At 38.2% G+C, this 27,938-nt stretch overlaps 2 protein-coding genes and 1 long non-coding RNA gene across 52 annotated transcripts in view; 1 reads left to right on the forward strand and 2 right to left on the reverse strand.

The window, feature by feature from the left end:
- Positions 1-27,938, reverse strand: part of LOC119501887 (interferon-induced very large GTPase 1-like) — a 342,733-nt gene that overhangs the window by 305,696 nt on the left and 9,099 nt on the right. For 34 of the 50 annotated variants that reach the window (XM_037792613.1, XM_037792611.1, XM_037792610.1 and 31 more), the window contains 10 exons: positions 24,688-24,734; positions 22,330-22,439; positions 21,488-22,087; positions 18,267-18,307; positions 17,919-17,997; positions 17,731-17,768; positions 17,483-17,620; positions 17,163-17,268; positions 16,951-16,988; positions 15,374-15,479 (listed from right to left, as the gene is read on the reverse strand). In XM_037792613.1, coding sequence (XP_037648541.1) covers positions 15,374-15,479; positions 16,951-16,988; positions 17,163-17,268; positions 17,483-17,620; positions 17,731-17,768; positions 17,919-17,997; positions 18,267-18,307; positions 21,488-22,087; positions 22,330-22,384 — 1,201 coding nt within the window. In that variant the 5' untranslated portion in view covers positions 22,385-22,439; positions 24,688-24,734. Of the gene's footprint in view, positions 1-14,370; positions 14,403-14,574; positions 14,687-15,076; positions 15,118-15,373; positions 15,480-16,950; positions 16,989-17,162; positions 17,269-17,482; positions 17,621-17,730; positions 17,769-17,918; positions 17,998-18,266; positions 18,308-21,487; positions 22,088-22,329; positions 22,440-24,687; positions 24,735-27,938 lie in introns of all 50 variants that reach the window. The other 16 variants (XM_037792621.1, XM_037792603.1, XM_037792609.1 and 13 more) reach the window with 15 other exon arrangements.
- LOC119501918 lies at positions 712-13,529 on the reverse strand. Its single transcript, XM_037792697.1, has 3 exons — positions 13,419-13,529; positions 5,895-5,975; positions 712-2,110 (listed from the first exon to the last, which is right to left on the reverse strand). The coding sequence occupies exons 2-3, from the start codon at positions 5,956-5,958 to the stop codon at positions 1,470-1,472; spliced, it is 705 nt and encodes a 234-aa protein (XP_037648625.1). The 5' UTR covers positions 5,959-5,975; positions 13,419-13,529; the 3' UTR covers positions 712-1,469.
- On the forward strand, positions 11,877-26,552 carry LOC119501940. The gene is made up of 3 exons (XR_005209967.1): positions 11,877-12,033; positions 24,014-24,020; positions 26,542-26,552. It is a non-coding gene; the product is annotated as an uncharacterized LOC119501940 (long non-coding RNA).

The following is a 27,938-nucleotide window of genomic DNA, read 5'->3' on the forward strand; positions in this document are numbered from 1 at the left end:
TTAAAGTTCTTGTTTTTGCCATGACAGGCTCTGATTGTTATCATAAGTGTTTGACATTATGGAAAGAATCTCGCTCAAGGAGAAGTCTCGTTCTGACATCTGGCAAGGTGACGAATAGTGGAATACATCCATGGTGGAAACGCGAGTGCCAGCCAAACAGAGTTTGTTGTGTTGGAGTGCAGAAAGCGTAGCTTAGTGTTATCTAAAAGATTTTCAGTGACATGGCTGAATATTTAAATGATTTCAACAATGTGGATGAGGTCTTTGAATTCGATGACCACCCGTATTTATTTGAGCCAGAGTATACGGATATTCAGACTTCCCAACGAGACTTCTCCTTGAGCGGGACTTTGACACAATAACAAACAAACCGGATCAAGTGAAAGGTAAGAAGAAAGTCTATTTCTCTAGGGTCCTTTCTATAATGTTGTCAGACACTTTAAGTTATTAATTAGTTAGTTTAATTTATTAGTTTTAGTGGATGTAATGTTACATTAATAACTTGTTTCGCGGCTGCCAGTTACAGCGTTTGAAAAAAAGTTGTTGTCCCCATTTGTCACTTTGACACAAAAACATGGAAAATAGGTTCCAGGTTGAAAAACCCCAAAGTTACCCTTTAACAGCTGTTTGGGGGACTTTAATGTAGATTTAACTTTTTTTTTTCTTAAAAAAAAAATAGCAGACATTTCAGAGCAGGCCTTTATTACATCAGCCATATCATTTTTGATAAAAAAAACTGATAAAAGCTTGATAAACAGTACTATATACATGTTACAGGTGCAGTGATCACATAGACTTCAGAGGAATATCAGCTGTAATTGTACAACTATCTTAGGTTTTATCACACCATTATTCCTGATTACAGTTCATTTATTCACAATTATCACGGTGGTTATAAATCTTTGTTCATCAAATATCAGGTTCAGCTTGACGCCTCGGACCTTTGAACCTGAACATCTGTATTTATGTAAAATATATTTTGCTGTTGAACATCATGATTATGTAGTGAGTGATTATGTACAGTGTATATACAGTATATTCAGTCAACTGTTGTGAGTATGATTAATGCAGGTGGGATATATTTCACTGACTTTGAAATCTTTGTTAAAACTAAAAAGTCATTATTAATAGTTTGTGTTGAAAATAATCCATTTTGTGGTGTTAAACTCACTCAATGACTTCTATCTTTAGAGTAGTTTAAATAATCTATAAAATCATCCAGGGTCAAGATCAGCATCAAGCATCCATCCTGCAGAAACGGAATACAGAACGGGATCTGGTAGTTAGTCAATGACGCCCTCATGTGGCTGCATGTTAGAAGAGGAGGAATGTTTCTGTGGAGGAACAACAGAATATCACACTGTTCAGCCTCTCTGGCTTGAACCCAGAACTCAGGTCACTGGACGGTTTCTGCGGTTTTATTGGATCAATGAAGTCACTGCTTTTTTTTCCAGAAAGACTTTCAGCATCTAGACTTTGATCTCTTCCTCCTCTTCAGAAAAGGCACACGGTGTTTTACGGCTTTGGGAAAAAGCAGGCGAGGTGGTGTCGTTGCTCATCCTCCTTCCCTGTGTAAAGGACCCGCCACCGTAATGGCGAGACAGCACGTCAGCTGCCCTCTGGAACCTTTCTGCCTCAATCGCAGGCTCGGCTCTCAGAGGAGACCCAGTGCACTCATCTGGCGTCCTCAGTGACCTCCTCTCCTCCTCTTGCTCTGCCCAGTTGGAGCTACCAGAGCGCCCCCTGTTGTTCATGTTCCTGCTGAATGACCCACTACCCATGGAAGGGTTGGGTGAAGTCGCCCCAGGGCTCTGCACAGGCGTCTCTGTTAGTGAGCTGTCATCCTCTTCTTCTTCTTCCTCACCTTCTTCTTCCTCACCTGCTGCCTGGCTGTGATTGGATATCTGGAGGCAGCTGGGGTTGTCAATCAAGTTCAGTACCTCAGTCATAAGGGAGGGGCCAAGGTCTACAGTGAACGAGGTGAGGGAGTCTGAACGTGTCAGCATGAAGCCACCGCTGTCTGGTAGAGACCCTTTCCGGACGTCTCCATCCTGAAACTGTCTGTCAAGGCGAGAGAGGCGGGGCAGAGTGACAAATCCTGACTGCAGACCTGCAAACAGACAGAAGAGGAAAACACACTGAAGTCACTGAAATGATCTGAACTAATAACAACATAAATAAAACATCTAGAGACATTCTTAACCTTGAACCAGAATAATCTCAATGTAAGTATGTTACAAAGAATGTTTAAGTGCATAGTTGGATATTGGAGTGAAGTCATTGAATTTGCTCTATGGAGCTGAGAAACTCTGCATGCACATTACATGTAAATCAGAAGTGGTGTCAATGCCATTTACTCAAGTAGTGTACTTAAGTACAAGTTTGAAGTACTTGTACTTTACTTGAGTATTTCCATTTTATGTTACTTTATACTTTTATTCCACTACATCTCAGAAGCAAATATTTTACTTTTTACTCTACTACACTTATTTGACAGTATTAATTACATTTTATTAAATGCTATGAAGATTCAGATTCTCAATACAAATAAACCAGCTAATACATTTTGATGTATTATTGAGTAATTATTAAGTATATAAAGTAGCTCCACATTTACCAGCTGCAACATTAAAGTATCAATAAATACAATCCAATAATATAATATATATTATTCTGCATGATGAGGACTTTTACTTTCGGTACTTTAAGTATATTTTGATGCTTATACTTTTGTACTTTTACTTAAGTATCATTTAGAATGCAGGACTTTTACTTGTAACTGAGTATTTTTATGCTGTTGTAAAGATCGGAGTACTTCTTCCACCACTGTCAATCAGTGATGACAAGAGGAAAAGTGAAAGTAAGACAGCTACATCAGTATAATTAGTTTTGTGATTATTGATTTAGCTGCCTTACTTTGTGTGAAAGTGAAAGCAAGAGAGCTCTATTTCCCCTAAACCTTGTGACTTGGAGGAAAACAACAATGACCATTAGAGGTCACTCTACTCAAACACTGCCAAGCACATACTGCTGTCAACGCTGAACACTTGTTATTTGCAGAGCAAGAGCTACAACAACAGTTCACGTTTTTTTTTTTAGAAAGGCATAAAGTATTTACCAAAGTTAGTCCAAAAAAGGACAGAGACATTGATTCAGTCTCAAGCTTTCGGTTTTAATTTAACCTGCTCCTAGTTTTTTCAAAAACAAAAAGACAACAACAAATAATGACTGTAATAAATAAACAAATAAATATAAAAAAAATAATATTATAAAATGTATAATTAATTAAAAAAACAAAACAGAAATGGTTGTAAAATAACTTTGTGTGAGCAATGACATACTTTGTGTAAGCTTCTCCTGTAGTCTGAATAATGATTCTTACATCCCACAGGAGATGTAAGACAAGGGGAGTAAAGAAGGGTGGTTTAGTCAGTTTGAGGAGCACTGGACAGCTGGAGGCAATACAATCTGCCTCTGCTTTTGAGAGGGAAAGTGTAGGAGACGAGACACCAAAAATAGCCAGCAGGGGGCATGAATGAACTGTTCTACCGACACAGGAGATTTTGCTGTATGACCAGAACATTTGAGCATGACTGGCTGGCTGGGGTTGATTTTCAGTGGTTGCATGCAGAGCTCACCTCAAAAAACAGTTTTGACAGTTTTTGATTTGTCCAGTGACTACAGTGTAGTGTTTTATATTGCATTTCAACCACTCCAAGCGCTTTACACTACATGTCAGCATTCACCCATTCACACACACATTCATACACTGATGGCAGAGGCTGACATGCAAGGTGCCAACCTGCCCATCAGGATCTAATCTGAATAAAGTAGAATGCTAAAGACTATCTGAAATGTTTCCCAGTCAGCTTTAAAAGACATAAGACTGAAATGTAGCTTCTGTATAGGCTTATTACATATGATAGAAATTATGCCTTTAAAAGAAAAAATGTGCTCTAAAATACAATCACAGAGGATACAGCAGGGACCTGAAGGAGCATTTTGTGCACAAATTCTCAAATTTGTAAGTAGCGAAATGAATAGTTTTTAGATCATTTACATTTTTCACAGAGATCGCGAAATAAAAGAAATTCCATCAGAATGGAGATCAGCAAATGACTTAAAGGCCATGTTGTGCCAGTCAACAAAGGTGTTGTCCAGCAGAGAGGGTTTAAATCAGTGATTTGAATGAATTGGAGATTTTAAGGAGAAAAGAGTCCAGCCAAAGTGATGTCTAAGCTGTAACCAGATTTTGATACATGAAAGGGACTCAAGTGTGTACCAAGATAGTGTATCTGCTCCTGGGTCCTCGTAGAGCCGGGGCAGAATTGGGCTTCTGTTAGCAGCCAGTAATACACCGAAAGGTTTGGAGCTGACATCCCTCCTGCCTTTTTTTTTAATATTAGAATGTTTTCATTGAAAGTCAAAGCGACTTACGGTTCCAGTTAAAGGATGAAATAATACTGCTTCATTTATTTTACACTGAAAGGATATTATTGTGTCTTCTATTAATAGAAAACTCGTTTCCCTGCTATTTGCTTATCAGCCAGACAAAGCCGTGGAGGACGCTAAACGTCTTACACTGGACACTGTATAATCTAGAAAAACCTGGAGCTCATGTAAGACTTTTATTCGCAGACTTTTCCTCTGCTTTTAACAAAATGCAGCCTCACATCTTGATTGAGAGACTTGCCTCTTATTTTAATCTCCCAGACCGGCTTCTCATGCTGATTCAAAATGTTCTTACTGTGAAGGTCCAGCAGGTTTTCGTGAATGGACAAATGTCCAAAATATCCGTATAAAACACAGGTTCACCTCAGAGTTGTGTGTTGTCACCCCTCCTATTTATCATGTACACCGACGGCTGCAGGTCTTCTCAGGAGAACAGGCTTCTTGTTAAGTTTTCTGATGACAGTGTCCTCTTATCTTTACTTCAAGGCTCAGAGTCTGATCATGGTCCTTCATTACCTGAGATTGTTAAATGGTGCGATGATAATTATCTTCACCTCAATGTTTCCACAACAAAGGAAATGATCATTGACTTCAGACACAATACGGAACACAAAGTTAGTCTCATACACGGTGAAGATGTTCAGATTGAGGAGTCGTATAAATACCTTGGAACTGTGTTTGATTGTAAACTTCGGCTTCATATTAATACGGAGTCTATCGTCAAACGAGGTCAACAGAAACTCTATTTGTTGAGGAAGCTGACCTCTTTTAATGTCAGTGAGAGGATCTTAAGTAACTTTTATTGTTCTTTTATCAAAAGTCTTTTAACCTTTTCTTTTATTTGTTGGTTCAGTGGCTTAACCATTAAGGACAAGAACAGCCTGTAAAGCATTGTTAAGGTTTGCTCCAAGATTACTGGAGTCCAACAAAGAGACCTATGTTCCCTCTGGGAGAATCAGGTGGTAAAGAAGGCAAAGAATATTATCAGCCAACCTCTTCATGTTCTGTCTCATGACTTCTCATTGATGCCCTCAGGCCGCCGTTATCAGTCACCTCTGAGGAGAACTAACCGTTACTTCAACTCTTTTATTCCTTCTGCTATCAGGTTATTAAACTCAGACGGTAGTCATTTCATGTGAGATTTTTAATGGCAGTTCCCTTACATGATAAATCATGTAGCAATGTCTATTATCTATTTGTTTTCTCTTTTTATCCATTTTATTATTATATTTTATTAACTTATCTGCTGTCCTTCACCGACCTCTCTTTGTCAGTTTTATTGATGTGTGCTTGACATAACCTTTTGGATGTTGTCCGTGTGTTTATGATGGGTAAGCTGTAAATGAATTGCCCTTCTTGGGATCAATAAAAATGTCTGAATCTGAATCTGAATAGATAAGTACATTTCAGGAGGATATTCATCTGTATGTAATTAATACGACCTGCAACTGACAGTGGTAGGCCTAATGACATCCAGCGGTTTAGACTGCACTTCACCTGGTCCATAAGAGTAAGACAGTTAGCTGCAAAGAGATTAGAACATTTATTAGTTACATTAATGCCTAGTAAGTAAATAGGTGAGTCATTTTTAGAGGAAGTGAGGCAGAGGGATATTTACGCGCTGCCTCATTGATCGGAAATAATTCACTTTTCTGCAAATTTAATTTATATAGCTTGTTGGGACGGAGGCTAAATAATGCTGCAAATTTAGGCTGAATTTTGGCAAGGGAAAACTGGCATGGCCATTTTCAAAGGGTACCTTGACCTCTGACCTTAAGATATCTGAAGGAAAATTGATTCTATGGGTACCCACGAGTCTCCCCTTTACAGACATGCCATGATTATGCTAATCCCATTCAGTTTTTATCATAATGTTCTAAGCCCTTAGAAACTTTCAAAATTTATTTGAATCAATTCATTAATTCATGTTTATTTCTGATTTATGACTAGCACAACTTGACACACAGTGCTGAGCTGCATCTCAAATTAATCTTCAGTTAGCTTTCAGATGATGTACACCACTTCTATGTGACATCTACTGCTGACCTGCTATCTCCCCCTAAAGACCCCATACCCTTACCCTGATATTCTTACCCTAACCCTTACCGATCTCACTCCTCATGCCTAAGCCTAACCAACCCAACCACTGAAGGCATCGAGTACTAGCGAGATTGTCTGTCTGTTATCGGATATTGTTAGCGCGATATCTCAAAAAGGTATAGACAGGTTTTAACATGGGCCAGGGATGATGCTGAGGGAACAGGGAGATGAGGGAACATAGAGCCTAATTTGGATGGGAAAAAAATCATAGGTGCTGAGGGAACATAGGCCTGACCCCCAGTGGTTCCAGACCAATCATAGCTTACCATCTTCTTCCTTTGTTTTACAAAGGAGCTCTATTTCCCCTAAACCTTGTGACTTAGAGGAAAACAACAATTGTTCCTCCTTGCAGCACCAACTGCATCAGTCTTCTTTTGCTTAGCCATATTTACAGTCGTGCATGGAGGAGCCTCTGTGCTCCTATTGGTCAACATTTGGAACGTGAATGTGAAAGGATATTAAAAATAAAAAGGATGAATTGACTATGAATAAAACTAACATGAACTTTTGATCACAGGACTAAGACTAAATCTAAAAATACCTAACAAAATTAACATTATTTGTGATTTTGGGTTACATAAATAAAATGCACTTGATTTAGTATGTGGCAGATCTTAGACATATTTTGAGATTGGGTCAAGAGAAAATCTGGTCTTCTCATAATACTCATTAATGACAGACGAGGCATGAACTCCATTGACTGATTTATTACAGAAAAAGAAAATATCCCATTTTTTTCCATAAAGACTGATATTTCTGTTAGTAATTATAAATATCAATATACTGTAGCAATGACAAGAGTCTAATAAATCAAACAACAAAAACAATTCCAATATTGGCAGTAGTAAAAAGTAACTGTAATGAGATCATTTAAAAAGAGATAGTATAAGTAATAAGTATAAAAATTGTTGAATACTCCAAGAAATTCATAAAGATAAAGCATTGTTCATCAGATTCTTGAAGAAAAAAAACATACAAAATAGTACGATGAAAATGTTTGTGTAAAAATGATTTTCAGATGAGTTGCACAACAAATAGCTAAATGGTTAACAATAAAAAAAAATACATTCTTTCATTTTTACATAATGTCAACTTCTCACAACTCTTTCCCTTTTCGTGTAACTCAACAAGTCTCAAATACAAGTTTCATGCATTTTCATAATCAACTCTTCATTAATTCAATAACAGGACATCCACCTCATAACTAATTCTTAATCTATTGAAAAATTCTTTCAAAACCCTTCAAAAGATAGTTTACAAAAAATACAATTACAGAGATATTTATATACAACTTTAATCAAAACTACAAAACGTGTGTTGCCTGTTATGATGCATTTTAATGAGATCTGTATTATAGAAAAAAAAAAGTGAAAATTTAAATTACAACCAATTATGGCTGCCATTTCTCATTTCGAATGAATTAAACTAAGTACACGTCTGTCAACATGCCTCAGCTTAACATCCTACATCTTTATTTACTCTTTAAAGTGTGAGAAGAACATTTCATGCATCTTGTATTAAAAATACACATCTTTGGATGAATGAAGAATATACTTCTCAGAACTCATTTTGCACCTTGATCAATTTTTTTTAGAAAAGCAAACAACTTACAGTTTCATGTCATTTCTGTTTGATGAGATTTTCACATAAAAGTAAAAACGTAAAAACAAAAGTCAAATCATATCTTGCATTCCCGTTTTTAGAGGAATGAAAATGTCTCCATAATATCTGAAAACCTAGAAACTTCTTCATTCCTTCTTTTAAAAAATGTCCTTTAAATATTCAAAGAAAAAAACAAATCATGCATCTTAATCATCTTGTAAAATAATAATAATAAAAATATTTCTAATTAAAGAAAAACCTTTGATGAATTCTGATCGTTCTTGTACTTTTTACAGTCGTCCTTTAATGGCTAACAAACACGTCCTTTGTAATTACACATGTTCTCCTTTGCTTTAGGTCATTTTCAGGAATGATTACTACTTAATGTTTTACTGCAACTCAATCTCTCTATACATAAAATAATTAAAATACTATTGATTAAATTATAAACAGGTACTGTTTCAGTCATTTTTGAAAGGATTCATCCTCATCATTGATATTGTTGCACTCCTTCAATCGAATCAAAAATGATTTCTTTTGAACAGTTAAAGACACTCTGGGTTTCTGTTACTTTGAGTAGAGCTTGGTTGTTTCTGGTTCACTCACAGGTTGCACATTTCATCCAGACTATCAATAGCTTCTTGTTTACTGTGGTCTCTCCACTCACTGGGAATTTCTCCTCTGCCCTGGAATTTTAATTCATAATGGTCTTCCAGTTGATTTTGAAATCGACATACAAACCATTTCCAGTATGTCAGCTTAGACGCATCAGGAGTAATCTCCCATGTAGCATACTTCTCTCCAGCAGTTTGATACAGTTTATAAGGAATGCGCTCATCTGAATCATGACGTGGACGGAAACTTCTATCACTTGCAACTGATGTTGTACAGAAAGAAGTGACCAGTTCCACTGTGCGTCTAGTGTGCCATCCCTTGATCCCAGCAGGGCGATGAAATGGGACATTGTGTTTGTCAGGACTGTGATCTTCCAGTGTGTTGGTACAAACAGCTGCACAGAATGGGCACGTTACCCAGCAGCAGTTACACAGCTGATCAATGAGGATTTGATCAGGCTTCATCCTGAATTCCTTCATCTTATCCAGTGAGAGGCTGCTCATCTCCTTTATGATAGATTCAAGACCTTTCTCTGTCTCCTCTTTGAGAAAGTCAAAATTGTTTATGTCACTGAAGTTTTCAGAACAGATGGTGTCGAATGTTAGCTTATCTTTTAGCAAACTGGAAAATTCCTCCATCCACATGTCTGGGACTCCTCTCTGAGTTTTGACTTTCTCTGTTGCATCAAACAAAGCTTGACTCACAAGATTTTTGATGTCTTCAACATTTTTCTTCAGTATGTTCTGGGCTTTATCTGTGTTGTCTGTGAAGATGTATTTCTGTACTTCCTCCTTTATGAAAGTCTCAACTTGTCTCCTTGGGTGTCGGATGTACGTGATAAAACCATCAAAGTCCTCTTTCTCTGCAAGCGACTTCAACACGTGTTTCTCGAAGTTCAGCCTGTTCCCACTGAATGCTGGGAAACTACACCTCATCTCTCCAGCGAGATCCATGGCAGTCTTGTTACAGACGGCCTCAACAGTGGAACTCTTCAGTTTCTCACAGATCAGTTCTCCAAGCACAACAGCAGACGAGTTTCCTTTGCAGAAGCTTCTGAAGATGTTGTAATATTGCATTTTCTTGCTTTTTACATAAGCGAGTGCATCGTTGTTCTCTTTGAAGTTCTTGTGGGACTCTGTAAGCCATCTCCCTGCTCTGTGAAACACATACAGTACGAGATCAACTGTAAACTCCTTCTTCAGAGCATATTTCCTCTTTGATTCAAATTCTGTCACCTTTTCTTTCACATGGTTGGCCACTTCCTGCAAGAAAGTTGATTTGTAGCCTCTTGTAGCTACAGGTTTGCTCTTGATTGCATCAAGGGACTGTTTTTCAACATCATCAATGAAGGATCTGATCAGTTGCTGTTCTTCAAACTGAAAATACCCCTTAAAGGTATATTTTGCTTTTGTCCAGGTTTCTGAACAACGGTCAAGGATACCTTTTTCTGTGTTACTCAGATCTTGGTGCTTGCTGAGAGATACATAATGAACGTAATCTCCAACCTCTGATATTTTTTTGAATCTGCCACTGCTTTCACATTCAGCTATGAGAGACCATTCAAACCCAATCTCCTGAAGGATAATTGACTGATCTTTTTCATAGTTGATGTCCTCAATAGGTGTTATACCTGCAGTTAGTTCACGAACCAAGCCACTCCAAACAGAGTTGAAGTGCTTTTTAAGTTCCTCTTCATCTTTTGCCTTGTCCTTTAACCGATGAGCGAGCTCTTTGCTCTTTTGTAGCAGCTTGTTCTCAAACTCTGTCTTCTTATCATCTAGCTTTTTACAAGCGTTCTTCTGCTGGATAACTTCATCCAGTCTTCTTTTAACTGCTCTCACTTGCTCATCATGAAACTCCTTGATTTTGCTTTCGAATCGTCCTCGCCACTGAACCAACATTTCTTTATCTCTGTCATCATCAAAGTATGTTGTCATTGCTTTTGTGATTTCTCCAAAGGTTTTGTTCATTTCTTTATGAAGATAATTGAGCTCGACCTTCTCAAGTTTTCCATTTTCAATTTGGGTATGAAGCCCATTCTCAATGGTCAACATGTTGCTCCTCAGGGCCCAGGTCCAGTTCCCATATTGGACCTCAAGTCTTCTGTATACTGCAATTTCAAGTGTGTTTTTGAAGCTGAAAACAAACTGTTCGTTCATCAGGGCTTTCCACAGGTCCTGGATTTTGCTTTTGAACTGTGAGAGAGTAATCCCGGCAGACTGGGAAGCTTTAGAAAGGATGATGGTCTTCAGCTCTTGGACGCTCTCACTATAACCTGGATTTGGAGGAGCCATAGGTGGACTTCCCTCCCATAGCTGGGCAAAGTATTTCACATCTTTCTGCACATCAAATGCAATGACGTCACTGAAACACCCAGCATCACAAACCTCCTCTTTGGCTGCTAGTGAGGCCATCTTGTCCAGTTTTTCTTGCAGCCGTCTCTTTCCATCCATGTTTTTCTCTGCAGCTGCAATATCTGTAACATTCTGGTGAACGAACACACAACTTGGAGAAAGTTTGATTTTCTTCATCCTCATGAAAGCCTGAACAACAATCTGCAGAACATCTTGCATCTCAGCTGGATTCTCTCCAAAGATGTTGATCAGTGTCATGTTTCCCAGACCAACAACAAATGTTGCCAGTTCATTGTCGTGGTGAAGAGTGGCGTTACCTTCCAACTCAAGAGCACGCAGTCCTTCCGTGTCCACCACTAGGACGTAGTCAAACTGATAGTCTTTCTTGATCTCCTTTGACACTTTGACCAGCTGCATGAAGGCCCCCTTGGTGCACCTGCCAGCACTCACTGCAAACTGTAACCCAAACATGGCATTCAGCATTGTTGATTTTCCACTGCTCTGTACGCCCAAAACTGACAAAACAAAAACTCTCTTGTTGCCCAGTTTCTTAATGACTTCATTTAAAAGACTAGAGATCCATGTTAAAGGTACGTGACCTGCATCACCATCCATCAGCTCCATTGGGTGTCCTGATATCATCAGCTCTGCAGCCAGCTTCGGGTATTTAGACCAGTCAGTCTGTACCCTCTTTGTTTGTTTCTGCAGAGATGCATGGGCTTCATAGATCTGTCCCATTTCTCTAAAGATGTGCTCCAAGCCAAAAGTTGCTGACTGTAGTTTGGTTGATATTTCATCAAGCTCAGTTTGCTTTCTTTTTAACTGATCAGATTTGTCATGCTTCTTCTTCAAAGCCAAGACTTCAGTCCACTTTTCATCATAGTTTTGGAGAATTGAAGAGAGATCGTCTGTGGAGAGGGCATCTATTAAGATCTGAGTCCATTTCAGGAAATAGACTTTGTCTGTTGATGGCAAAGATGAGAGGCTTTCAATGAACAACTTCATCGGTTTACTGCAGGAAGCAGTGTGTTGTTTTTGTCGTATCTGGTTTAATTTCTGTTGCTTTTCACATTTCTCCTTCTCAATGTTTCCTTTCAGGTGATACTGTTCTTTGTTTATTTTGCACCACTCATGCCACAGTTGACCTTGACAAGGGAGAAATGTATCTTTGATCTTTGAAACATCCATCCCCTGAAGCAAGTTCACTACTTTCATAGCAGCAGATTTTCCTTTTTGACAGGCTTCATCATCTTCATCCACTCTGATTCCAGAGACCTCAGCCATGGTTTCAAGCTGGAAGGATGCATGTGGTCCAGACAAAATGTTTCCAATGATTTTTTTCAGTTCTTTCGAAACATCTGACTGGCTTCTGTCCTTTAGACCCATTTTGTATTTTGCCCTTTTTATCTCAACAGCACCACAATTGTCATTAACAATAAGACAAATAAGAGGCTTAGAAGACTTGAGAAGGGCTGAGATAACTGCAGTACTTTTGTCACCTTTTTCCAGAGTTGGAACAAGAACGACATTGACTGAAGATTTGTCAGTCAGTATGTGGCGCTGTTTTTCAATCGACAGAGCATCACCATGAAGATTACAGAAGGCAATGCAGTCAGTGAAGGCATCAGTGGGTTTTCCAGCAGGGCAGTACCAGGCAATCTCTGCCACACCATCCATCAGATGTCGAGACTTGGTGCTACCTGCGCAGTTTCTGTGGAAGAAGGTGTTGTGACGGTCGTTGATCAAAGAGTTCATCAGCTGAGATTTAGACAGAGATAGTGAACCCAGGCGGAGAAATGACACCATGGGTGTCTCTGCTTTGCAGATGGGCATACTCTTCATGGTGACAATGTTTGAATTGTCTTTGATTTCAGTTATCTTCCATGTTTTTCTTATTTGTCTGAATGTCCACAGAGGACAGCCAATATCCATTGTGACTGGGTCAGGAACAAGCAAAGGTAAGGCGTACTGACATTGTGATAGCTTTGTAATCATGTTCTGCTTAAAGAAGCTGTCTGAGCAGTGAAATATTGCCATTTGAACATCCATTGGATGCACATGAGTTTGTTCTGATTGGTCAAAGCCTACACTGGTGCTGTAAAAAACATCTAAGTCATCGTGGTCTGTGTCAACAGTGTCAAACACAGGAACAGGATTTGAATGGCTCACCTCAAGACTGTCTTGTTTTACAGGAATATATCTGGCTCTGTAGTCTAACATCATCAACCTCTGAAGAAAAGTAAGAGCGAGATCTTTCTCAGATGTGTCATGGTCCTGTTTCACAGGTGGACCTACTTTAAGAAAATCTGCTGGTGACAACTTCTGTTGTTGTTTGTCTTGAAGGTGAAGTCTGCCAAGCAGTGTTTCAGCTTCTCTTTGATATTGTTTGTCCCTGTTGATCTCTTCAGAAATCTCCACTGACTGCTGTAAATAAGTACATAAACATTTAGGACTGTCAATCGATTAAAATATTTAATCACAATTAATTGCATGATTTTCCATAGTTAATCGCAATTAATTGCACATTTATCTGTTCAAAATGTACGTTAAGGGAGATTTTTCAATTATTTAATACTCTTGTTAACATGGGAGTGGGAAAATATGTTGCTTTATGCAAATGTATGTATATATTTATTATTAGAATCAATTAACAACACAAAACAATGACAAATATTTTCCAGAAACCCTCACAAGTACTGCATTTAGCATAGAATTATGTGCTCAAATCATAACATGGCAAAGTCAAGCCCAAAAGGCAACAACAGCTGTCAGTGTGTCAGTGTGCTGACTTGACTATGATTTGCCCCAAACTGCATGTGATTATCATAAAGTGGGCATGTTTGTAAAGGGGAGACTTGTGGGTACCCATAGAACCCATTTCCATTCACATATCTCTCACATACTGGCTATGCCAGTTTCTCCTCATCAAAATTTAGCCTAAGTTTGGAGCATTATTCAGCCTCCCTCAAGACAAGCTACTACGACATGGATGGTCCAAATGGATTCCTTAGGTTCTAGTTTCATATAATGCCAGTATTTTCACTCTAGCTGCAACCCAAAAATCACAAGTTGCGTTAATGAAATCAGTGCCGTTAAAACGGATTTGCATTAATGCGTTATTATTGCGTTAACTTTGACAGCCCTAAAATAAACATATTGCATGTAAAACATGATAATGTCACACAATGGGATATAAATTAAGTAGTCATAAAAATCTCATGCCCGAATTAAATTTGGAGATTCTTACCTTATCCATGTTTCCACTCGTATCTAATGTACCTGCGGTAGAATAATGAACTGTATTATAAGAGGGTGAGATCAATGTACTTGTAAACCAATATATTTTTCTTTCTATTAATAATGTTCATTTTAAAGAATTTTGAATGTCATAAACTGAATCAGCTCTATTCTTGATTTGTTCCTGTTATTGTAGTATTCATTAAAACATTACCTTTCTCAGTGGTTGCAGATTGTACAGGCTTGATTTCAGATTCTCCTCCTTTTGTTGCGTTTTCATCATTCTTTGAGTGTTCAAAATCACCAAGTTCATTCACTGGATCACACTAAGAAAACAAATAATTTCATTTAACATCAGTTAATCAGGTTTGAATCATGAGAGAAGATTCAACAACACACAATAGTAAACCAATTCAGAGAACAGCAAAATAAAACCAATGGTAAACAGTATGCACTAAATGCAAGCAGTGTGATATTTTTGTGAGAAGAAATTAGACTCTGCTGCAACTGTTTTCAACTCATCCATGTGTCCAACCAGATGGTTCATGGAGTCAAACTCTATTCAAGTCTAAACTAACAATTCAAACAGCTCCAATCTTCAGCTGAAGGTTCAGGTGTTAGTGCTAAAATTTGACTTAACTTCAGAAAAAATAGGTAGCAATAAAAAAAGAAATGCTTCTGTATGACAATGACTACTGAGGACCAAAATATCTCACCTTTACTTCTGTTTTAGCTGAACTCTCCTCCAGCTCGTCTCCTGCAGGGTAATGTAAAAACAAGCAGATTGTAGGATCAAACATAAAATATGTTGGTTTTGGTCAGTTTAGCATTTCAGATTAACTCGATTTATCTGCAAAAACGATGTATAGATTCACAAAGTTCCCTTTTCCACAAAACGAATCTTGTCTACAAAAATATTTTAACTTTTTATTCAAAGTTATCCAGACTTCCAAACAAAAAAGTAATCTAGTCTGAGATGTTGGACTTGTGCTCTTTTTCTCATAAAATGTTACCTTTCTCATTGTTCGCAGATGATACAGACGTGATTTCAGACTCTCCTCCTTTGTTGTCATCATTCTTTGAGTGTTCATCATCACCAGGTCCATTCACTGGATCACACTAAGAACACAGGGGATTTCATTTAGTTCACCTTGTTAGAGCATTTGAGATTAAGAATGTTTTCAGTAGTATACGCCAAGAAAACAGCAACAAGATAAACGTACAACACTCAAGATCAATGTCACACAGTGATGCTCCAATTGAGTACAAGTACAGCAGAGTACTGCAAAAATAAAAGCAAGGTAAAACAGTATTCAGAGTTCCTAACTTCAGCTTTGAAGATTGGAACTCTTTATTTAGGTGAGACTTCAAATTTGATGACATAGGTCAAAAACAAAAGCTGTTCTAATGGTGATCACTAATGAAGGTGAAACAATGAAGCATTCTTGTCCCTCGCACTTTGATACAGTTTATAAGGAATGCTCTTATCTGAATAATGATGAGGATAGAAACTTCTATCACTTGCAACTAATGTTGTCCAGAAATTGGTGACCAGTTCCACTGTGTCTCTAGTGTGCCATCCATTGATCCCAGCAGGTCGATGAAATGGGACATTGTGTTTGTCAGGACTGTGATCTTCCAGTGTGTTGGTACAAACAGCTGCACAGAATGGACACTTTACCCAGCAGCAGTTACAGAGCTGATCAATGAGGATTTGATCAGGCTTCATCCTAAATTCCTCCATTTTATCCAATGAGAGTCTGCTTACTTCCATTATGACGCATTCAAGACCTTTCTCTATCTCTTCTTTAAGAGGGTCAAAACTGTTTACGTCACTGAAGTTTTGACAACAGATGGTGTCAAATGTTAGCTTATCTTTTAATAAACTGGAAAATTCCTCTACCCACATGTCTGGGTCTCCTCTCTGGGTTTCGACTCTCTCTGTTGCAGCAAAATAAAGCTTGACTCACAAGACTTTTGCTTTATGCAAATGTAAGTATATATATATATTATTTAAAATTAATTAACTACACAAAACAATGACAAATATTGTCCATAAGCCCTCACAGGTACAGCATTTAGAATAAAAAAATGTGCTCAAATCATAACATGGCAAAGTCAAGCCCAAAAGGCAACAACAGCTGTCAGTGTGTCAGTGTGCTGACTTGACTATGATTTGCCCCAAACTGCATGTGATTATCATAAAGTGGGCATGTCTGTAAAGGGGAGACTTGTGGGTACCCATATAACCCATTTTCATTCACATATCTCTCACATACTGGCTATGCCAGTTTCTCCTCATCAAAATTTAGCATAAGGTGGAGCATTATTCAGACTCCTTCACGACAAGCTACTATAAACATTGGTTGCTACCAATGGATTCCTTAGGTTTTAGTTTCATATGATGCCAGTATTTTCACTCTAGCTGCAACCCAAAAATCACAAGTTGCGTTAATGTGTTATTATTGTGTTAACTTTGACAGCCCTCAAATAAACATATTGTATGTGGAACATGATAATGTCACACAATGGGATATAAAGTAACTAGTCATAAAAATCTCATGCCCGTATTAACTTTGGAGTTTCTTACCTTATCCTTGTTTCCACTCGTGTCCATATCTAAGGTACCTGCAGTAGAATAATGAACTTTATTATAAGAGGGTCAGACCAATGTACTTGTAAACCAAAATATTTTTTTTCTATTAATAATGTTAACTTTAAGCAATTTTGAATGTCATAAACTGAATTAGCTCTATTTTTGATTTTTTTTTCCCGTTATTGTAGTATTCATTAAAACATTACCTTTCTCGGTGGTTGCAGATTGTACAGGCTTGATTTCAGATTCTCCTCCTTTGTTGTCATCATTCTTTGAGTGTTCAACATCATCAGGTTCATTCACTGGATCACACTAAGAAAACAAATAATTTCATTTAACATCAGGTTCAAACCATGAGAGAAGATCAACAACACACAATAGTAAACCAATTCAGAGAACAACGGCAAAATAAAAGCAATCTGCAAGTATTTCAACTCATCCATGTGTCCAACCAGATGTTTCATGGAGTCAAACTCTATTCAAGTCTAAACTGACAATGCAAACAGCTCCAATCTTCAGCTAAAACTTGACCTAAATGAATAAGAAAATCTGCTGGTGACAACTTCTGTTGTTGTTTGTCTTGAAGGTGAAGTCTGCCAAGCAGTGTTTCAGCTTCTCTTTGATATTGTTTGTTCCTGTTGATCTCTTCAGAAATCTCCAATGACTGCGGTAAATAAGTAAATAAACATGTACTGTATGTAGAAAATTATAATGTCACACAATGGGATATAAAGTAAATAGTCTTTAAGATCTTATGAATTTGGAGTTTCTTACCTTATCCATGTTCCCACTCGTATCCATATCTAAGTTACCTGAATGACAGCAATGAACCAGAGGGACAGATCAACCAATATGTTTTTCTAATGTTCATTGCAAGTTATTTTGAATGTTAAAAGCTATAATTAGCTCTATCTTTGACAGTTTGGGGTTATCTTACATTAAAATATTCCTTAAAATGTTACCTTTCTTCTTGGTTGCAGATGATACAGACTTGATTTCAGACTTTCCCCCTGTGCTGTCATCAGTCTTCTGTGAGTCCTGCTAAGAAAACATGAGATTTTATATAACCTTTACAGTAGTTCACCTGGTTAGAGCATTTGAGATTAAGAATGTTTTCAGTAATAATTGAAAACAGCAACAAGATAAATATACCATCACTCAGTAACACACAGTGGTGCACCAATTCAATAAAGGAATACAAAAATATAAAAACAAGGTGAAACAACATGCTCATTTCCAAATTTCAAATAAATATGGGTAGTTTTAGAAAACGCATGCTGTTCTATAACCATGATCCCTATTGAGCATACCTTGATTTCAGCTGTATCCACCTCCATATCTTCTACTGCAGCTTAATGCAAGAAAAAAGCAGATTGTACAAGATCAAGGTTTAGAAATAACACTATTAGTTAACCATCTTACTTTCACCCTAAAGTTGACCCCACTAGCACCCTCTTCAGGCCAGTAAAAAAACATTGAAGTTTTACTATAAAAAGAAAATATTGAAATAATCTAGAAATTTTATTTGTTTAGTTTTTTTTTCTTTTTGCACGTTGGGCTATACATTTCCGGTTAGTTGTGTAACTTATGTGATGTGATTTTGGTTCTACTGTGATATTAGAGATTTGACAGCTGCAGGATGATGCCTATAAATTGTACAGGGTCCTCATAACCTAATGAATTAATCTGACACGGTTGGTAATATAAAGACACCCCAAACCATTTAGGTAAAGTTAAAAAAGATTACTTGGTTTTCATAATGATGTCTCATTCAATCTTTCACAACCTGTAAGCAAATCTTGGAACCACCCTGTTCAGCAACATTGATCACTAAATAGGTATTAAAAAAAGAGTTGTTTCCCCAGAAATGAATGATTAATTTTAATTCATTCAACTGGAGAATCAAGATTTGTGCATTAAAACCTATTAACCTAAAGCTATTGTATTTTATGTTTCAGAACAATTATTACTACTATACTCTCACGCTCAAATATCTGCTTGCTTTAAAAGATTAAAGTCAAAGCTTTGATGTATTTCTAATTTAAGTTCTGTCCACATTATCTTTATGAAGCAGCATAGGTGCATATGGAGGACAGAACCTGCCAAAATCAAAAGTAAATAAATGAGTCGATAAATAAATAAATATGCCATTAAAGGGACTATTTGTAACTTTCAGAAATGCTTGTTAACAGCGACACCTGTGGCCGTTAAGTCAACGAAATTCAGCGTCGGGCTCGCGCTTGCTTGCTCTAAATAGACATGAACGAGCATCGCTCAAAACAGTGAGGCAACACACGTCAGCTAAAACCACAATATCACTCTATATTTCACCTGCTTGGCAGTAATGTTAGCTATTTTTTTTTTTTTTTTGGGGTGATTTTTAAGCATTTTATTGATAGGACAGTGGATAGAGTGTTGGAAAGGGGGAGAGAGAGAGAAATGACATGCGGAAAGGACCACAGGCCGGATTCAAACCCGGGTCCACCGCTGCTAGGACTGAGCCTTGGCATTTACATGGGCGCTCGCTCTACCGACTGAGCTAACCAGCCGCCCGGCAGTAATGTTAGCTGACCAGACGAAGGTCTTTCCATGAATCAGTGCTGATCCTAGTGTTGGCTTTTCCTGCTTCAGCCTCCCGACCGCAGCCGGAGGGAGACACCGGCACCCGGTCGGAGACGATAACGTTTCCCGCTGCAGAGCCCCGTCACTTCACAAGACACGGAACCTCTGTTGGTCTGGAGGAGCTGCAGCATTTATTTCTGCACAAACGTCCACTGTACATTCACTAGATATTCTCAGAGCCACTAACTCTTCTGCAGTGTGTAGTGTGCGCGCATGAACGTGAGGTGGAGCGAGAACGCGTTGTGTCAGTGCAGGCAGAGGAGCGGTCTGAAAAGCGTAGCCACACGCGAGCGCGCATATGCGAGAGCGCGCATGGGAACCCGACCCAGTAGATTTATACCTGTAAAAAGTTACAAACAGTCCCTTTAAATGTACTAAAAAATAAATAAATAAATGTAGAAATTCATTAATTGATCAAATGTGACATAATAATTTTTTTTTGTTTAAATTTGCTTCTTTATCAATTTAACTGTGAATTATTCATTATTAAATTGTATGTATTGATTTATGTATTTATTTTTTTTATTTAGTTCTGCATGATTTTCCCTTTGCATTTTGCCCCATATTTATTCCTCCAAACTTATATATTTCTGTATTCTTTTCTTTATACATTTCTTTATTTTGCATATTCTTCATTTCTACTTCATTATGCAAATGAGGGGGCTGTCATTCAACGTGTGTCATGGGGTCAGAGTGCATGGATCAATTATATGCTAGCTATTGTTTGATTTGCACACCTGTAGCGGTCGGAGCAGCAGCAGGAATGAAGACTGGAGTTGGAGCAGACAGCGTTAGTTAGTTAGCTAGCACATAGAGTGCTACAGGAATGAGTCCTAAAACCCGGAAATGAGTCAGCATTTTAGCATTTCTGGTTCCCTCGTCTGGAAGTCAAAAGGTTTCTTTCAATGGGTTTTTAGTAAGATGCCTGATATAAGGTCTGTGGTTTACACAAACTCAAGAGATTTTAACGTTTTGTTCTACGACATAAAATACATCAATAAATACCTCACCCATGGATTTGAGGCGGTTGATAAAAAGTGGCTAAATGAGACTACAAAACGTCATCACACCAACTCGTCCACCTTTATAGCCTTGTTGTGTATACTCGCACTCATGCGACCATGCTGTAGTTCATTTATAGCCTAACATTAGCGTTTTACGTCTGGCGATTGCATTCATTCTTCAAAAATCATAAAAGTGGTGTTCATTTGTGGAGATTATCTTACGGAACAAAACGTGTAAGTATTATAAACGTGTGTTTGCTGCAGAGCTTATTTTCTGCAATAATCCAAAAGCCAATGGAAAAATCCCATTGACTTTTTGTCAAGGGAACCCGAGGCGATGCTAACTTCCTGGTTGGCCAACACAAATACGTCACCTCTGGAGCACTCTATAGTCAATTTATGCTCTGTGATCTCGATCAACCAATAGATGAAAAGTTGACCCCATGACCCACGTTGAATGACAACCACCTAATTTGCATAATGAAGCAGAAATGCTTAAAGAAATATATAAAGAAATGTATGAAGAAATTAATACATAAAAAAATAAGTCAGGGTGTATAAATGGGGGGAAATGCAAAGGGAAAATCATGCACAAATAAATAAATAAATAATACAATTTAATAATTAGTAAATACATTAAAAAATGAAGTTTAAACAAAAAATATATCAAAAATAAATAAATAAATGTAAAAGTTAATAAAAAATAAATAAATAAATCGGAAAAATTAAATAGAAGAGTAGATCGGGGGGATTAAAACTAAGTTAAATGATGTTACTTTTGGTACATTTAATGACATATTTATTTATTAATTTACATATCCAGTCATTTACTTAATTTTGATTTTGTCAATTTCCGCCCTCTATTGGTGTAATCTGTGAATACACATTAAAGATTAAAACCTCACTTGTTTGATTTTGCTGAAACACTGAGGTATTGATCCTCTCTTCTTTGGGGGATTTGTGGTCCAGGTGTTCTTTCTTCCCTCTATTTTCAGCACACATCACTCCACTGTAGCCGTGGTGACCATTTTCAGAGACCATGATGTCTATTTTTTCCAGCAGAGCTATTATCTCTCTTTCATCCTTCATACTTTTTGTACATGTGTGATATCTTTTTTCAACAAAACTGCTGTTGGCATTCAGGTCTGTCAATGCACCTTCACATTTTTCATCTGACTCATGAGTCACAACTGTCATTACATAAGCAAGTAATTCTTTCCCAAAAGCTTTTTCTAACCACTGCACTCCTGAACTGTAATGGCTGCTATGTAGACCATGCGGTACCAGTAAGAGAAAGGCATGGATTTCCTGATTCAATGGGAATTTGTCAATATTTTGTAGACCAAGCATGTTAATGACAGAAATGTGCCGACCACACAAATCATACAGTTTGGTTGAAAACTGTTCCACATTTGTTTGCTCGTCATGGTCAATTAAGATGTTTTTTGATCCAATCTCAATAGAATTTGCGTCACCAATTAACACAAGTGTGAGTTCAGGTATCACTGAAACAAAATAAACAGAGAACGACATTAGTATGTTACACTGCAGTAATCAATGAAGCAGCATTGTCAAAGTTATACGGAGTTCACACAAACTCAATGACAAAATAAAAATATATAATTAATTCTCACATTCACATGATGAGTTTGATATGTTTTAATACTTCCTCAGTGTTTGAAACTCAACTGAAACATAATCTATATGGTTAATGTTACTGTACATCAATTCTTGTTTCAAATATTACCTGTCTCATTGGCTGCAGATGGTACAGACTTGGTTACAGACAGTACTCCTCCCATTGCTGTCTTTATCAATGTCTTCTGCTCTTCATCTTTACAGAGTCGTGCTGTAGGCCTATGACGAAACCATTAAGACAAATACAACATACACTATTACTGCAAAGGCACATTACCATTCACGCTGATTGAGCTAATTATTTGAGAGGATAAATAAAAGCACTAAATCTTGCACATAAAACATTTTGTGGAACATCCTGATGATTTTGCTGCTGGTGGAATGTTGCAGATATTGCATTTTTTCCTGCATTCATTTCTTTATATTTTGTCATAAATATAATTACATGATGAGCGAACATGACAAGTATTTTTTTGAAAATGACTAATGGAGGGAAATCATAGTATTATCTTTACCAAGTAACATTGAAACACCCCATTCCATCATAAATTGTGGAATTATCTTTACTTCGGTAAAAACACCAAATTCAGGCGGCAGGTGACAATTCAAAATATAATGGAATATAATGCAGTCAGGCTCTCAGGCGTTCTGTATTACTTTCAAATATTTATTCTCCTGTACAGAAGATCAACTTGAGTCAACACACACACATAGGTATGATTTACACTTCCATCCTCTTTTATGTCTTCTTTGGGGGGAAGTAACCTCTTTAAATGTAGCCTACATGTGGCACCTATTCACATCAATGACAAATTAATTTTAATTAATTAATTTTAATTAATTTATAAACCCCTGGACTTTAACAGTTCATATATGTGTTTAAGCAATATTTCTGCTCATGTTCAAAAACGTTCTGCACATTCAAATTATATCCCACATATCTGTGTTCTTTGAGATTTCGAGAATAAAGTCAGAATATTTTGAGAAAAATGTTGTAAAAATGAGGATAAAGTCATGGCATTACAAGAAAAAAAAGTCATAATTTTAGAAATAAAGTTAATTTAACTAAAGCTCAGTCATGATGGCGTGAAAGGCCGCCAGAATCTAACAGAGCAAAGGTGTGTGTTTAAGGGAGGGGGAAGCAGAGACAGCGACACAGAGCTGCAGGTCAGAGGAAAGACGTCACACTGCAGTGAACTTTGTACAAGTCTATATAACTGTAATACTCTATGGAAATGATAAAACATGCACGTATGACTTATAGCAACCTTTTCTATTATTCTTGAAATATCACAACTTTTTTTTCTCGTAATATTATGACTTAATTGTGTGTGTGTATATATATATACATACATACACACATATACATATATTATATATATATGTATGTATATAATATATACAGTATATTATATTTTTATATATAATATATATATACAGTATACACATATATTTATATATATTATATATGTATGTATATGTGTGTATGTATATATATATACACACACACAATTATGTCATAATATTATATATATTATATATACTGTATATACAGTAAAATGTATGAATAATATATATACACACACACACACACGCGCACACACACACACACACACACACACACACACACACACAAGTCTAAGTGTAGTGGTTTTCATATTGTGAGGACATGTTGCCCGGTCCCCACTGGCTACTTCAAAGAAGTAGTTTGATGGTTAAAACTTGTTTTAAAGTTGAAGATAGGGTCAACGATGTTGGAAAGCTAGCATCATTTGAAAGTAGCATGGCCTCAGGAACTCCGTCTAAACCCCCCCTCCCCTCGGGGCTCCTTCCAAGGCAACGCCCGCACACACATGCACGAGCATCACCGCATCGGAACTACTTCACACACACACAGAGCGGAGAGAGGACCTCAACTCAACAAAGCTACCTCATGACAAGTAACCGCGGCAGTGCTGCTTTTGGATGAGTTTTCTCTTCCATTCTCCAGTAAACTTGTGACGGCGACGCGCTTTGAGTTCAGGCTGGTGCACGCCAAGGGTGGAGCACGAGCAGGGAGGCAGGGAGGCATCTGATTGGTTCTTTCCAAGAGGACCGCAAGGCAGTGATTGGTAGACAGCTCTTTTCCGGTCCATTTTTCAGAGCTCATAAGTAATGGATCTTTGTCAGGGTGTAAAGACCATTTCAACTAATATAACAAATAGTGTATACTGGATAACATCGTCAACACTGCCTTTAAGGTTTTAAGGTTATAGGGGTGCTTGTATGTGTGTGTGTGTGTGTGTGTGTGTGTGCGCATGTACGTGTGAGTGTGCGCGTGTGTGTGTGTGCAAGCACTCTTAAGAAGCAAGTCAGAGCAGCAAACACTTATCGAGAAATATCACTATATCAAACTGAAGTTGTTATAAAAACTCTACATGCTCAGATTTTAAGTATGGACACAAAACAGTACATAGTTTAAACTCACCTTTTGTTCCGTGTCTCTTGAGCTCTGCCTGGTCTGTGTGGATGAGGCTGCTTTGACAGAAAGTCTTCCTGTCCTCACTATATATACAGTATAGAGACCTGATTCTGGGTCTGCCCCTCACAAACCCCTCCTTCCTGCTCTTAACACAACTGATGTGGTGTGATAGGGCTATGGAGCTGAGAGCTCTGCATGCACATGACTTGTAAATCAGTGATGAGAAACGTGAAAGTGAAAGTAAGACTGCCTCAACTCATGATTTACCCGAAACCACGTGACTTCAGGGAAAGTGGTGTATAGGTTCATGGTGGAAACAGTTAAAGCAGAAATAACTGTCAACTCTGAACACAACAAAATGTAGTAGCCTCTCTAACAATGTATGTTTATTGACAGCTCTATGGAGCTGAGGAACTCTGCATGCACATTACATGTAAATCAGCAGTGGTGGAATGTAACTAAGTACATGTCATTTACTCAAGTACTGTACTGTAAAATATATTTTTGATAATACCAGTTTGGTCAGAAGATATACTTTAAACTTTATGACATTTTGTCATATACATACAGCTGCATACATGAAATATGACCTCTGGATTTAACCCATCCTAAGCATTTAGGAGCAGTGAGCTGCTGTAAAGCGCCCAGGGAGCAACTTGGGGTTTAGTGTCTCACTCAAGGACACTTCGACAATAATATAATATAATATAATATCAGGCAGTATAGTTTCTAAATGAAGGGTGAGAATCTTCACATCCACATTTAAGAGTGAAATTGGACGATAAGAACTACAGCAATATGGATCTTTTTCTTTCTTAAGTAATAAAGAGATCTGGGCTTCACGCTGTTTTGTTCTGGTTCAACAATAGCGTGGACTCAAATGCAGACACAAACACTAGTCTTTTAAAGGTGTAACAAAGATAATTTATTACACAAATATTAAAAGGTACTGTGAACAGGGCTGGGGTTCCTGGAGGTCCGAAGCGTGGCAGTAATAATGTCAATACTTATTTCACGTAACAGGGGGCACGGGGAGGGGGTGTCCAGGAATCCTTCCAGAGAAACAGATGAATCCACTTGAGCTCCGAGAGGAGGAATGGTGTCGGAGAGTGAACAGGTAGGTAAGTAACTAAGGTAAGGATCCAGGTCGAGGAGGAGCAGCGTGTAGGAGTGAGCAGGCAGGTTGGAACCAGGAAGCAGAGACAGCTGGCAGGTGAACAAACCTGAACAAAGAACAAAGCAAGGTGAGTCCAAAAATCCAAAAACGAACATAAGCAAAGTCAAGAAGCAAATATACTAAGAGAGCCTGAATATGTCTTGTACCACTGAGGGCGACGGAACGATCTGGCGATGACTGGCAGGAAGACCGGGGTTGATATGCTGCAGGTGTGAGTCATGGTAGGTTAATTGCTGTCAGCTGCTCCAGCAGTGCCGCCCAGGAGAAGGAGGAAGGCCACACCTCCCAACACACTGACAGACTAGACAAACAGGGGAAAAACACACAGGAGACAAAAGGGCAGGGAAACAGAGGAAACACATCAAAAACTAGAATGTTTGTGGAAAGATTCCAGTCTCAAGCGATTCATGATACAAACTTAAAAAGACGCCGTTTTACATTTACAGAAAGCTTTTTATGGAATTCGATGGGAAAACCGTCCTTACCGGGGCTTTATCCACTCTGCCTATGATTGCCTTGTTGATCTCCTCTTATGTAATTGGGCTGTCCAAGATTTCCACTTTATCAATAGCACTGACCTTAGGTGCAGGAACATTTTTTTAAAAACCCATGGAGATCTTCAGGGTTAAAACTTTCTTCAGAGGAATAAAGTGAAATGTAAAATGCCTGATTTATTTCTTGAGGGTCACGAGTGAGTCCATTACTGACATTAATGTCTGAGATTAATGGAGATACAGAGGACTTGGTGAACCAGAGCATACTGGGTTTGTCACCATACTCATAACAAGCGTGTCTAGAGTTCAAAAGCATCTCTTCAGCTATAACTGTAGAGAGATTATCAAATTCAGTTTGAAGGAAGAGTCTCACTTGATATAGTTTTGCAGAGGGATAAGTCTACCTAAATATGAAAAACGATTAGTGATAATTGTTAAAATTGACAACCCCTTTTTTTCTTTCATAAGATGCATAGAAAATTATTTGTCCTTTAAGATATACACCAATCAGCCATAACATTATGACCACCTGCCTAATATTGAATAGGTCCCCCTTTTGCCGCCAAAACAGCCCTGACCCGTGGAGGCATGGACTTCACTAGACCTCTGAAGGTATGCTGTGGTATCTGGCAGCCGTCAGTAGCAGATCCTTTAAGTCCTGTAAGTTGCGAGGTGGGGCCTCTATGGATCGGACTTGTTTGTCCAGCACATCCCACAGATGCTCGATTGGATTGAGATCTGGAGAATTTGGAGGCCAAGTCAAAACCTCGAACTCCATCCATCCACGTGATGTAAAAGAAAACGTGATTCATCAGACCAGGCCACCTTCTTCAATTGCTCTGGAGTCCAGTTCTGATGCTCATGTGCCCATTGTAGGCGCTTTTGCCGGTGGACACGGGTCAGCATGGGCACCCTGACTGGTCTGCGGCTACGCAGCCCCATAAGCAAAAAACTGCGATGCACTGCGTGTTCTGACACCCTTCTACGGGAGCTGCCATCTTGAGATTTTGACGTCATTTGGAGCCAGAGTCTTCGCACTTGTGATCGTGGGGGCTGGAGCTGCAGTATCGAGGTCCCGCCCACACATGCCCGAGCCAATCACGAGCCGAGCAGGGCTGCAAATCAACACATGTTCTATTACACAGACTGTTGACGGTTATGGAAAGTTAAAGTTACATCTCCTCTCTCGTACAATTCCCGAGCCTCCGACTCCGCAACTACTTCACTCAGAGCAGCTGTCAATCAAAGCTGTCAATCATTATGTCTCACTCCCCTTTTATTGCATCAAATAACTAATTCAAACCAAACTTATCAGAAAAATGAACACTTGAACATCAGCGTGATAAGAACTACCTAAAATGACAGAAGCTATCTTTGGGAAAAATGTATTTGATGTGTACTTTGACTTTTATAGTTTGGCCCATGTCCTATCTGCTAACATAGAGGGGGCGGGATTTATGACCTATACTGCAGCCAGCCACCAGGGGGCGATCGAGATGTTTTAGCTTCACTTTTGGGGAGCCGTCATGTCGTTCGTCTTTATATACAGTCTATGATCTTCACCTTGAATCATGCTGTACTTCTAC

Source organism: Sebastes umbrosus, chromosome 14 (genome assembly GCF_015220745.1).
Source record: "Sebastes umbrosus isolate fSebUmb1 chromosome 14, fSebUmb1.pri, whole genome shotgun sequence".
Classification (NCBI taxonomy): domain Eukaryota; kingdom Metazoa; phylum Chordata; class Actinopteri; order Perciformes; family Sebastidae; genus Sebastes; species Sebastes umbrosus.

What these genes read in the sequence shown, in the direction of transcription:
- LOC119501918 (XM_037792697.1), bottom strand. Translation starts at nt 5,958, where the DNA reads ATGGACCAGGTGAAGTGCAGTCTAAACCGCTGGATGTCATTAGGCCTA. An exon ending in CCTACCACTGTCAGTTGCAG is followed by an intron (nt 2,111 to 5,894) that starts GTCGTATTAATT and finishes GTCTGTTTGCAG; the next exon opens with GTCTGCAGTCAGGATTTGTC.